At 38.1% G+C, this 14,478-nt stretch overlaps 1 protein-coding gene across 1 annotated transcript in view; it reads left to right on the top strand.

Moving 5' to 3' along the window:
* Positions 1-13,567: 13,567 nt before the first annotated feature.
* Positions 13,568-14,478, top strand: part of LOC149231510 (ABC transporter G family member 35-like) — a 162,191-nt gene continuing 161,280 nt past the window's right edge. The window contains exons 1-2 of the mRNA XM_089379210.1: positions 13,568-14,039; positions 14,350-14,470. Coding sequence (XP_089235336.1) covers positions 13,645-14,039; positions 14,350-14,470 — 516 coding nt within the window. The 5' untranslated portion in view covers positions 13,568-13,644. The remainder of the gene's footprint in view (positions 14,040-14,349; positions 14,471-14,478) is intronic.

Raw genomic sequence — 14,478 nt, 5'->3', positions numbered from 1 at the left:
TCAAGGCAGCAACAAAGGAGAAGGTGGCTGAGTTCTTAATGGAAAATGTATTTTACAAGTTTGGGTACCCTAAAGAATTGGTCACTGATCAAGGCAACCAGTTTACATCCAACATGATTGAATAATTGTTAAGCCAGCATAAGATCAAGCATAGAACCTCCACTCCCTATCACCCACAAACTAATGGGCAAGTGGAGGTGACCAACAGGGCGCTGGAGGGCATTCTGACTAAAGTGGTTAGCAACAACAAAAAATATCGGGCAGATAGATTAGTTGAGGTCACCTAGGCATACCACCTAGAAGACCACCACTGGATTCACCCCCTATGAGTTAGTCTATGGGAATAAGGCTTTGCTTTCCATTGAATCTGAGTACAATACATTGAGGATGGCAGCACAACTAGATCTAGATCTCAACAATGCACAAAAAGAGAGATTTCTCCAGCTGAAGGGTTAGATGATTTTAGAATACAGGCCATCCTGAAAACAGAGGTGACTCAAACTCAGAGGAAGATCTGGCATGACAAGAACATCAAGGACAAACAATTTCAAGAAGGTGATTGGGCTTTGTTATATGATTCCAGATATAAAGTCTTTAAGGGAAAGTTAAGGAATAAATAGTTAGGGCCTTATGTCATAGAGAGATGCCCTGATAATGATTCAGTGCAGATTAGAACCATAGATGCAGAGGCTATTCCTTTACTTGCTAATGGGAACAAACTGAAGGTTTACAAGAATCCATTGTTAAAGCAAGAGTTCATTGATGGTATTAGAAAAATAGTGATGGTGGTGGAGCAAGTCTCAACTCCTACCTCATCAAGTCATTGAATAAGAAAAAAGAAAAAAAAAGAAAAAAAAGAAAAATAAGGAGACTCAGGTGAAAACCTCCATGAGGCCCCTGAGTCCCACTACTGGGTTGAAAACCTCTTGAGGTGGCCCAATGGTGTAAAAAAAAGAAGAAGAGAAATGAAAATATCTTTGGGTGAAAACCTCTTTTGAGGCACCCAAGGCAAGCAGTTAGGATGAAAACCTCTTGGAGGTAGACTAGTTGCTTTCAAAAAACAAAAAGAAAAAAAAGAGAAAATAGAACTTTGAAAATATTGTTTGCAGGTTAGCGGGAGGAGGATTAGAGCAACAAGAGAGGATCAAAAGGGACCTATCTAGTTCATGTTTTTATTTCTCCATTCATTATCCTTCATCATTCCATCATTCCCTCCATTTTTCCACTCATTTGGCTAATTTTCCAAGGGTTTTGTGTTTTCTACAGGATTCCCTGTAAAACTACATGATTCTGTGAAAACCTACAGGATTGGATTATTCTGTAGGGATTACAGTGGCTTGGGAATCCTAAAGGAAGTAACCCTAGAGCAAGGGGATGACTTTCCCATGTCAAAGAATAAATTTCTACTTCAACATCTCATCACCATACCTATCTCCACCATGATCACCCCTGCATTCATAAAAAAAGTCAGTTTCAAAAAATTGCAGTTTTTAAAGAAAACAACATATATAAAAGAGGATGAAGACAGAGCAAGGGGGCAACACTTGAAGGCTATTTTCCTCATTCACAAATCCCTAGGCCCCTTCTTTGCCCATGTCAACTATCCTTATGCTCTAGTAGTGGAAAATGATTAAATTTTTTTAGGGAGAAGCAACTACAAGACATCCTGTAGTAAATCCTGTAGCAACCTATCCCACAAAACAAAAATCATAAGTTGTAGTCAGCTTCAAGCATGGAGATCTAGAGGTAGAAGAATCTCCTCCAGAGCTTAGCAACAATATCAAGGTCATCAACATCAACACCCAGTACCTGCACATCAAAGAAACACATCAGAGGACAATACAAAAAAAAGAAGGAGAAAAGCACATGCAACAAACACACAAGAAATACTTCATCCTTCAACAAACAACATAAAGGCATCATTACCATAGGTAAGTATCTCGCTTCCACTCTCTCATTAGCATCATATGATCAAACATGTAAAAGTTGTGAAAGAGTTGGTTTATAAGCGAAAGGTGTCTAGTTAACTTGGCCACCTTCATTCAGTCAACAAGGAGAAATCAGTTAGTCCTTACACACGTGGCAACAGTCAAGTCAAGGAAAATGAGAGATGAGGTCAAAAGTGGTTAAGCTACAGATGCCCGAAGTGGGAGTTTATTACAAGGTGAGGAGAATGATGATGTGTTAGTGGGACCAATAGTCTAAAAATGGATACACATACCTCAGCAGCCAACACACCACCCCATTCAAATCACCCATATGAGGAAATTAACATTGATCCCCATGCATAGATGCATTCATATTCTCGAGGCTACTCACTAGTAAACTTGCTCTCGACCCTTAAGCAGTCTATAGGGAAGGCAAATTTCATTTTTTCTTGCGCAGGAGCACCTACAGGATCTTACAGGAAATCCTACAGGATTCTACATGAGATCCTACAAGATACAGAACAACACCTACAGGATTGGAAGTGAGCATCTTTAGAAGGGAAAAACAGAGGTTGGCTTCATCCAATAGTGATAAGGAGATAGGCTCTATATTTCCCCACAATTTCCCAGTGAAAAGAATATAAAAAAATTCCTTCTATTATGTTGAAAAAGATTGCAGTCTAAGGGAATTGTATACACATAATTTTCATTTGAAATTCCTCATTCATTAAATTTGGTATCATACATATAAAACCCTCCATTCATCAGAGAAAATGACAGGGGGATTTAATAAGAGGGAACCCATTAACACAATGAGGATTCATCAACACTTTCCTATGCTAGAGATATTGACAAGGCACAGTTAGATGGGTTTCTTTGAGAAATTGAGGGGGTAACACATCATATTAGATCAAAAAACAATTTGAATAGATCAAAATCATGAATCACATGCAATCATCATAAACCAAAATCATAGATCACATGTAATGAGCATAGACCAGAATCATAAATCACATGCATAATAAAATTGAAATAAAATGTTGATACTTATCATTTAATCAATCCTTACTTTTGCCTTTGCTCTTTCTATACACACACCAGATCGGTTGCCACACCCAACAATCACCCAATGACTTTTTCTTTTCCATGTGTATATACACATACACAACATACAACACCATGCAATACAAGCACCTACACCTGACGTACAACACATAAACCTACATCCAGTGTACATCAAAACACAATATATACACCTACATTTGATGTACAACACAACACATACATCTATACCCAATGTACAATGCCATACAATACATGTACCTACACCTGGCATATAACACAACACAATGCATCTATACCCGATGTACAACACCACACAATACATGTACCTACGCAAGGTAAAGTTGACTTCACGATTGTTTGTATGGATGATTATGAAGAAGTTTTGGGAATAGAATTCATGGAAAAATATGAAGCATTGATCATGCCACATTTGAAGAATACGTTCATATACGATGGAAGGGAGGAAGAACCATTGAGTATTCCAACTAGGGGATCCATGAAGCGCGAGTAAAAGATAACAAAGATGAGTATGGAGAAGGATCAACAAAACAAGGAAGTCTATGAGAGGTTGAAATGTATGAAGGAAAAACTCATGAAACAAGAATAAGTTATAAGAAAATTTTCAAATAATGTGTTGCACTTGACAGATCGACTAGAGGCAATGGAATCTTGCACGATGGAATGTAAGGTTGTAGAATCAAAGAACCAACAAAGGGAAGACCATGAGGCATACATGCATAAGTTAGAAGATGAAGATGTGGAAACTTGGATAGAGATATTGGAGCGTGATGAAAATGGGAGTGGAGAGGTATTAGCCTCATCCCCACCATCTTTTTGAACTTAGAGTGAAGATGGGCTCATTGTCATCTTCTCAGGGCAATGATACCCCTTTCAAGCGATGAGAAGACCATAGTGGTAAATAATATGGAGGATCGTATGACAACATAATGCGATGATAGTTGTGACGATGCCAGGATCCATGTCTTCTTGTGGAGGACGCGTTATGGTCATATTAGCTACCCGACTAAGGAAATCACACATCATAGAAGGACACAACATGGAGAGTGCGGGGAAAAGTGAGGCTCGCCCAGTGAGCCTACATGATTGGGAAGAATTTATGGGTATGTGTTGGGGAAAATATTTTGGGGTTTATGAGTAGTTTGAGAGTGCAGGGTAGGACTGCATGACTTGTGACTTGGGTGGACGAGTTTTCTAGTTTGGGCCAGGCAGCTCCCACACCATTTTATTTGTAAATACTATTGTATAATATTTGAAGAAGTTTAATAAAATCACAGGAGAACTACTTTTGGGAGTTGTTTACTTTGTGATATCACACTTTTGTTGCATTATTGAAGAATTGCATAATTGAAAGAAGTTTATTTCCACTGCATATTTGAACATAAAGAACACTTGAATGAAAATTTGACTAAGCATTGAATTTAATGGATTTGAGACTTCTGCGATCTGCATTATGTGTTGTTATATCTTTCGGATCCATCACATTTTGTTATTTTATGCATCGACGTTTCGAACCATCCTCTGTGGTTCATCATCCTCTGTCGATGCATAAAATAACAAAATGCGATGGATCCGGAAGATATAACAACACATAAGCATTGAATTGCTAGGTGTAGTTCAGGTGAAAGTAGTTTAACTCAAAGTGAAATATCATTGGTGTCAAACAACATTGCCAATGGTCATAAGACATCACAACATGGGGTTGTGACATCTGGGATGTAACTTGGCGTGGGTGTTATGGATTATCTTGAACAATGTCTTTGAAATTTGGGATGATTTATACTCATAAATAAAATGTCTATAATGATTTAATTATTGTTCATTCGAATAGTAATCTTTACAATTTCACAACTCCAACAATCTCTCAAATCACTATCATTACTAGTGAAATTTCAGAGCACACATTTATCTAGAAAAAAACCTCTTAAATTTTAATTTAATTCTCTTGAATCTTCTATCCAAAGCTAAGATTGATTTATATTATTATTACTTAACAAATTTATTAATATTAAATATTTTAGGTTTCGATCTTTTGCTAAGATGGATATGATGAGTTATAGGGAAATCCAAACAGAATCGATTCACGTAAAGTTCTATTTGTTCATTATTTAAGACAATTTTCACCATCTATTTCGTTCAGTGTATGAGAATCTCGAAAGTTATTTGGTTTTGTAAATTTAGTTTATGAGATATTTTGTAAAATCAGTTTAAATTATATAAAGAATCACAAAAGTTTGATCATTTGCAGTTTATTAGATAAAAATGAAGCAAACCTCAAATTTGAATTCAATGACTGCATAAAAGTATCCAACAAATATGCTAATTGCCCAAGGAGACAAAATTCACAAAGAAAAGAATATTATTAGTGCTTTCCTGGTGATCGTAAATGGTTATAAATTGATCTGTCATGGCCCCATGTTGTGATGCCTTAATACCACCGTGGGCATTGTGCGGAACCAATGATATTTCATCGCAATTATACAACTACTCTAACCCTAACTACGCCTAACTTCAATACTTAGTCGATTTTCCAATTTCAATATTCTTATTCAACAATTATACAAATATGTGATATTGTAACTTCAATACAAGTAGTGGAATAAGACTTCATTAATAGTCTGCGATATCGTAAAGAACAATATGAACACAAGTATATACGACGAGAAGGGGAAAATCACAAAACACTTCTCACCTTTAATCTTATTAAAATTCAAATATTGTTACAACAATTTTACAAAGGTTCCATCCATGACCAAACTCATGCACTATCCAAGTTCGTAGAGTGGCAGCCTTTGGCCCAACCTAACGCACTTGCCCATAATGTCGTGTTTCGCAACCTAGGGCATGCCCAACCTAAGGTTGTGACCTGAATGGAAAATGACATCCACCCATGGTATTGTAAATTGTATCCAGCCATGGTGTTTACCCATGATATTGTAACTGGCATCCACCCATGGTATTGTAAGTGGCATCCACCCTTGGTATTCATCCTCATGTGGTATTTATCCACTCATGGAATTTACCCACCCATGGAATTTACCTGTGGTATTATAACCAAAAAAGGCTATGAGTAACAAGTCAAATTTTGTAAAAGGATATATTATCCACCACAATGTAGCCTTTATAGTTATTATCTGTTTTAATAAAATTTTCTTTGTAGTTTGGTTATTGTGTGTTATACCTTTTTTTTTATCTGGCATTTCAATTTTTCAGATCTTGGGGGCCTCCCCCCAAGATCCATTTCAAATTTTTAGATCTTGGGGGCCTACTCCCAAGATCTGATTAGGTTGGCACCTTTCCCAAAAGAAACTCCAAACTTGATGCCACAAGAAACTTAGAAATCCAACTCTTCGACCCATGCCATATTCTACGATATGTCTAAGTTGTGATCAATTTCTACGATGTGTGCCCATGCATGCGATTCTACAATATCGCACTTCCTGTGACTATGAAATATCTCACTTTCTTTGGTTCAGGGATATCTCACTTTCTGTGATTCTGAAATATCGCACAAACTTACATCTTTGTGATTTTAGTGATGCCTCCTCCAGGTGTTGTGCTCCCTTCATTTATATGTGTCCTTGCCATTTTATTTTATGTGAGTTGACTCCCCTTCAAAAATTTAGCCAACATTTCATCTTTCATGGGCACCCCTCGTTGTATGGGCATGCCCCTTAACCCGACCTTCCTATGGGCATGCAAACACCCCCTCGCTGGGTTGGCGTGCCCCTGCTTGGTGCTCCACCTTGTTGTGTTGTTGACACTACAACTATTGGTCACTTCCTTTTCCACTACATCATGTCACATTGTCAGTTCGCTCACCCATCGTGTCCCCACTCGCTATGTCTCACCATTCGTGGTCACATTTACTTACCTTGCCTGCTACACCTTGCTCGTCATGGCACCCGAGTTTGGGCATGCTCGTGGGCAAAAGTCCACCAAGTTATGTTTTCTATGTATTAATGTGTGTGTGCACACTCTCCCTCATGTGCCCTCCACTCTGTATTCACTAAGTCATTCCCTGTTGTATGAGTGGGTGCCCCACCTTATGCGATCACGCCTCATCATGAAATATCCACAATTCTGTTCCCAACTTCAGTTTTTCGACACCAAGTGAGCATGGCACATAATGAGCACCTGTTGGACTTAGTGCCAACTCAGGGCCCTAACATCCTCCGCCACTTCAAAATAGTTATCGTCCTAAAAAACAACTCCACTTAGAAACTCCATCGCCAAGTCCATCTATTGCAAAGTTCCACTAACTCCAACATCAATCATTCTTGTTGCATGTACTCCTTGTCTTCATTGTACGAACCTTCACTAAGGCTCAAGTATTTATGTGGGTAAGACTTCTCAATCTCATGGTCATCAACCACAATTTGTCGTAATCCTCCATAAGTCTACCCCATCTCACGGAAGGCTTCTCCCTTCAACTCAGTGGCACGCTTTAGTTGCAACTCATATCATCCAAATCCACCACATTGTAATCATGTAAATTGTTGCTTCCATACTCCAACACATCTCAACACATTTTTCAACCCCATGACTCAAACTAGTTGGCTAGCTAATCAAACTATCGTGTTCAACCCATGAGAATGCACCTCCTCATGCCATCATCAGTTTTTTCTCCAGTACTTTGTCACATATTCAACTTGATAAATAACTCTTCCCATCTACTTTCATCAATCCTTCAATCAATTCTCATCATGCCATATCCAGGTCCATGAAGAAAATTCCATATCATCTATGATATGTTGCTCATCAACATTGTTAAAGGGAAAAGTATTCACTTGGCACATTGTCTCGTCCATGTGTTTCCCATGGTCATAGACCGACAACCTCCATGTCCATCAAAACGGTTAAGTCCCATCAGACACAATCCATGCCTAAGTTCTCCCACCAAGGAACCTTCGTCGCTACAACCACCATCCAGTTCCAAGGTGTCTCACTCCTATCACATCCATCAGGCCACTCACGAACACATCCCATTCTGTTCCCAAGGTATGCATCTCATACTACATCAAAGTCAAATATAAACTGACCTCAACTCCTTAATGAATGAGATACTTCATGACCACCATCACATGAATTCTTAATCGATTGTAACTTCTCTTCAAGTCATCATAGGCTCCTTCAAACCATATTCATACAACATTTCAGGAAAGAACGCTTGTCTCAGTCACAAGTCCCATTGCAAGTTGCCTCTACTTTATTCATCATATGAGTGCTCTCATAAGTCACCCATGTCTTCTTTAAAAATTACCATGGTCTTGTTGTTTGAATGTACCCAACATCCCCTTCAGTCCATCTACAAAATATCTTCATGTGGCATCAACAATTCCATCCTGCACAACACCACTTGGCGCTTCTTCTTGATTCCCATATTCAATGTCTCTACAATTGTCCTTGTTTGATGTTCTTGCATGAAGTCTTCCATGCCATTCTCTTCTATTTGACACTTATAACTTCAGTTTCCCAACTTGTCCACTTCGGTAGGATCGTCGCAGCTTCATTCATTGCATTCTTGTCTTTGGTCAAGTTAATTCCCTTGGTCACCCTACCTTCATATCATTATCGTAGGTCCCTTCCATCATCACTGCCTCCCCCATTAAAGGTTCACCAAAGACTTCTCCTTGGTCTATCAAGGCTCCAATGATGAATTCCACCCAAGTCATGTCATGTTGCCTTCACTTTGGTGTGCCTTTACTTCATTTTGTCCATCAGTCATGTTGGGAACTTAGCCAAATATCCACATGGCTAAGCATGACTCGTTCATCACATATTTCATCTTGTTCCACCCTTGTCTCGGGAATTTTCACCTTCTACTCTAAGGTTGCTTATTGCCCAAACAAGTCCTGCAAAAATCAGCATTCCTTGTTTCCCAACTGCACAAAGACTCATCCCAACTTCCAAGGAAAGGTTTCCCATCACATTGGAAAACACATGCTCCCTTCGCTCATCTCTGCATATGATCCATCTTCCAAATATTTCAATGAAACATAAACTACTGCAATACTTACCTTTTCATGAGATCTCTCCAAGTGAGTGCCTCATTCCTTGAATGGTTGCATTGTACACGAATCTGGTTCAGTCTGGGAAAGCTCCATTGCACCACATTGCTCCTCTTTCGTCAACACCTCTGCAACACTTTCTTCTTCACACATTGCATCTTCTTCTTCCTCGTCACAATAAACAACTTCAACTTGCCCAAATGCCCAACTAAGTCAAAGAAGCTCCCTTTTAACATTGCCTTCCAAAAATTCAAGTTCTCTCGCAGTCATGGCCTCTCTTCCTTTATGCAGCCCAATCTTTCCATGAGATGAATAAGTCTATCACGACCCTCTTGTAGACCTGCCATCATGTTACCCAACTTTCCACAAGCTCGCAGCCTTGATCAAAGTTCTTCCAAACTTCACTAAGTTCCCAACTTAGTAAAGTAGGTCTTGATACCATCTGCTCATGGAGTGGGAAGATGCATCACCAACTTCTGTCAATGCCCACTTTCTTCAAAATGGAATCTTATACCATTTGTCACAACCCCATGCTATGATGCCTTAAGACCACTGTGGCGTTGTGCGACACCAACGATATTTCATCATAGTGATAAAACTACTCTAACCTGGACTATGCCTAACTTCAATACTTATTCAATTTTCCAATTTCAATCTTCTTATTCAACTGTTATACAAATGTGTGATATCGTAAATTCAGTACAAGCAGAAGATTAAAACTCCATTAACAGTCTGCGATATCGTAAAGAAAAGTATGAACAAAAGTATATGCGACGAGAGGAGGCAACTCCAAAACACTTCTCCCCTTTACTCTTATTAAACTTCAAATAATGTTACAAAATTTTTACAAAGGGGTTAGCGATAACCAAACTCATGCGCTGCCCAAGTACAAAGAGTGGAAATCGTTGGACCAAACCAATGCACTTGCCCAGAATGTCGAGTTTCACAACCCAGGGAATGCACAACCTAAGGTTGGAACCTTGCCTAATAGAAACCCTAAACTTGGAGCCATAAACAACTCAGAAATCCAACTCTTTGACCCCTACCAGAAACAAGCTCGTTTGGGCAAGCCCCATCTTTATGTGCTATGTCTTAGTTGCGATCCCTTTCTGTGATGTGTGCCCCTAGTTGTTGTTTTGTGATATCCCACTTCCCGTGACTCTACGATATCGCACTTTCTGTGGTTTTGCGATATCACACTTTCTTCTATTCTGCAATATCGCACAAACTTACATCTCTGAGATTTCAGTGATGGCTCCTCCAAGTGTCAATCTCCCTTCATTTATATGCATCCCTGCCCTTTTATTTTATGTGGGTCAATGCCCCTTCATAAAGTTAGTTGACCTTTCACCTTTCTTGGGCACCCCTCATTGTATGGGTGTACCCCTTGGGTACGCCTGCCTATGGGCATGAGGGTGCACCCCTGCCTGGCTCTCCTCCTTGTTGTGTTTCCCATGCTACCACTGTTGGTGATTATCTTGTCCTCTCCATCATGTCATGTTCCTCGCTCACTCACCTGTCACTCCTCTGCTCGCTACATCTCGCCCTTCGCAGTCACACTTACTTACCTTTCGTGCTATGCCTTTCTTGTCGCGGCAGCTAGTTTTGAAAATGCAAGAAAAATCTTAGTTTGATTTGCCTTGGTCAAACTAGAGAAAATTTGAATTTCCATTTCAATAGAGAACTTGGATGAGTTAACTTGAGTGACAAGGCTTGTGTCACCAAGTTAGCTTAGATAATTTGAGTTGGAAGACTTGAGTTCAATTGAGCATGAGTGATTGCTAATTTCTAACAACTTAATTCAGTTAAATTGAGTTATTGTCAGTTAAACTAGTTATAACTATTAGAGGAACTAGTGGAAGGTCAATTTGTGTAGTGTGACTTTAATCACACTTAGTGATCAATCAGTTAACTCATCAATGAGCCCAGAATAACAATCGCATGCAGAGAATTCGAGTTACCCAATTGAGGTGGAGGTTCTAAGGCAGTGAACTATTAGTTGTAGACTAGTTGGAAGTGTACATGTGGTGCATCTAGTCAAAGGATCAACCTAAAGGAATTTCACAATTCCAATTGAGGAATTTCCTAATTAATAGGGGCCTAATTCTTCAAGGAACAATGCAAGGAAATAGGAGCTTGGAAGGCTTAAAAATTGGCTAAGTGTTGGCCAGAGTTGGTCAATTGGGTAGAGGGATAGACTATACACTTGCAGTTGTGCTTAGGCTTGAGCAAACACATGTATTCATCCATATTCTCTGATTAATGCAATATAGATAGGAAGGGGTTTTGAGTAGTTTCTTTCACCTAGATAAATCTGTGTGTATGTGTGTTTATTCTTGATGCATGTTTATGATTTGAGCTTTCAATCATGAATTGAATTTCACAGATGAGTAGAGTAGATTTGAGTCTTGTGTTTTAGTAAATTACACGAGCAGTTTCATATTTACACATTAGTTTCTACACTTGGGTGCCCTACCTTAGATCTGGGCATGCTCGTATGCATGAGTCCATCAACTTATGTTGTTGACGTATTAATGTGTGTACACGTGCTCTCCCTCATGTGCCCGTCGTTTTTTTCGCCAACTTGTTCCTTGTCACATTGGTGGGCACCCTACCTTGTGTAGCCGCACCCCATCGTGCAATCTCCCCGACTTGGTTCCAAACTTCGAGTTTTCAACACCAAGTGAGAATGGCTTGTCATGAGCGCTCGTTGGCCCTGGTGCCAACTTGGGGTCATGACATGACCGAATCCAATGACGGATGAGAAATCTAGCTAAAGCTAATCCAATGAACTGATGAAGAAGAGTACATAGTATTGATTTATGTGATTGGCTTTTATATTTATACATAATTATTTTTACACAGTGGGAAAACCTATAATAACTTAGTTGTCAAACTAGTAGCAAAGGTAGTGGGAAAAACTTTCATAACATAGTTTTCAAACCAGCAATGAGAATAGTCATCAGTAGATGCTATCTGCTAATGTAGGCTAACTCATCACCTTTATTCAAGGAAAACGAAGCCACCTGGTTTTACCCCACTGGTGGCCTGTAAGGGGGTGGTTTTTTCACTCATGCTAGATGCCTCTTGGGCGATTACCTTTTTCCTTGTGTCCTAGGAAAATAAATATGTCTCTTGGTCTTGCGTCATTAACTTGTTTCCTTATGTCCTAGGAAGACAAAGTCTTAACCATGTAGAAGCAGTTTTAGGGCATACACCATACCCAATATCTATACATAATTATGTTCAACATGGCATCATATTTTTTTAATAACTATTTTTTTTTTTATATTTATGTTAATTGAATATATGTGTAAATGTTTGTAAACATTTACACCACGACAACACAGTTGCCATACTAGGTTGTAAAGCATCTCTCAATGCAATAAACACCCATAAACAATGAAACATTTACCTTATGGTACATCTCACATTGCTAAAAGTTAAATAAAAATAAAAATAAACTAAATTAGAACTTTATTGTATATATATACATACTCAATCATGAAGATTCAACTTTACTTTACCATGGAGATTCTTAACTTATAAATAGACTTTATTACAATATCATGACTTACTAATACCACATGCTCCAAAAACCATAAGTCTTGTTTATATGATATATGTGCATACATCATATTTTTAATTAATCAATTTAATTAAAAAAGAATGAAAGGCATAACTACTTTGGAGATAAATATTTATCTCTGATTTATGAATACTACTAAAAATATTTTAGCATAAAAATAGAAGTTAAATCTCTACTATCCACATAATACTTATTTTGGAGATAAATCACTATTTTTAATTTATAAATATTATAAAAATATTATGAAAATTAAATCCCTACAATCCACTTAATATTTTTTATAATTAAATTAAAATTTTAAAAATAACATTCCAAACTAAATATACCTCTAACTTAATTATAATACTAAAACTAACTTATTATCACTAAAAATTATTTAATTAAATCAGCATTAATCACTCCCATTAATAAATTAACCATTTTAAGTTAATTAAAAGGAATAATGGCTTCACACATTATAATTAAATATAAGCTTATATTATTACGTATATGGGTGTATATACATTGTTGTCACATCATTCAAAATAAATATACCAGTCAAACATGAAGACATCACAACGCATATCGCATAGACCGAGAATTTGAGATTAGGATGTGGATGGCCTTTTTCCACGGACGTTCGATCGCGATTCCAGACGCATAAATTGTGAAGTCAAAAGCTAAACGCGACAAAAAACTCACTGTTCGATCCCAACGTATCAATTGTGAAGCAAAAGAATAAAATTTTTGCAGGAATCGCATGCAATGATATCTCGTTTCCCTGCATTATTCACACTGTATTTTTAAATAGCTTAACGAGATAAGGCTAAAATCCCGTCTGAAATCTGTTGATCTCAGCCTGACGTATGAAAATCCTCTCTGACAAAATTTAGCCCGGCATATTACGCATATGCATATAGCCTCAAAAATTCAACCATCCACAGCCTTTTGGTCTATAAGTATGGAGTCCCAATACAATTAATGCAAATTGCTGCTTATACCAGAGGACAAATTTCCGCTGTATAAACAGCTAAGTATATTCATTCAGATAAAAATGGCTCAGGGTATAGAATTATTCAGAGAAGAAATCGCTGAAGTGGGAAGAGCAAGTGAAACAAGAAGCATGAGGAGTAATATCAGTGGTATTATCAGGCGTCCATCGTTTCAATTTGGAGGAGAAGAAGATGTGAATGCAGATGATAAGTATGATGACAAAGAGGCTGTGCATTGGGCAGCCATAGAAAAGCTTCCGAGTTCTGAGAAAATGAGAGCATCAATACTGAAGGAATATAAATATGATGAGCAGGGTGGCCAGGTCATAAATAGCCGTGTTGTGGATGCGGGTCTCCTCACGCCTCAGGAGAGGCACCTGCTGATGCAGAAGCTGATCACGGACACACAGCAGGATAATGAAAAATTTCTCGGAAAGCTCAGAGATAGAATTGACAGGTAAATCAGTATAGATTTATCTTATTTAACAAGAATTCAGAGAGATTATTTTGATGATAAACCGACACCTTTACACATCATACTAACCTCTCTGAAACTCTCACTGAACTTAGCTATTCATTGAAAAAAACTTTACAGATTATTGTTATACAGAGCTGTCCACTGGTCACTTTGCATGCCTGGAATCTTGTTTTACTTTGTTGTCAACAGAACTTATGGAGACCAGATATTCTATTTTGAAAAGAAATGTTATAGAGATATAAAAGCTCACACAATTCATGAACTGATGTTGTTGTTGTTTGATGTACAGGGTGGGCATAGAGTTACCAACTGTGGAAGTGAGATACAAAGATTTGAATGTGGATGCTCAATGTCACATTGGCACAAGAGCTCTTCCAACACTTTGGAACGCTACCAGAAATATTTTGGATGTGAGGGG

Source organism: Pinus tabuliformis, chromosome J, assembly GCF_031772625.1.
Source record: "Pinus tabuliformis cultivar Carrire ecotype Pingquan chromosome J, CPIR1, whole genome shotgun sequence".
In the NCBI taxonomy this organism is placed as follows: Eukaryota; Viridiplantae; Streptophyta; class Pinopsida; order Pinales; family Pinaceae; genus Pinus; species Pinus tabuliformis.
This window is presented reverse-complemented; position numbering and strand designations above follow the sequence as displayed.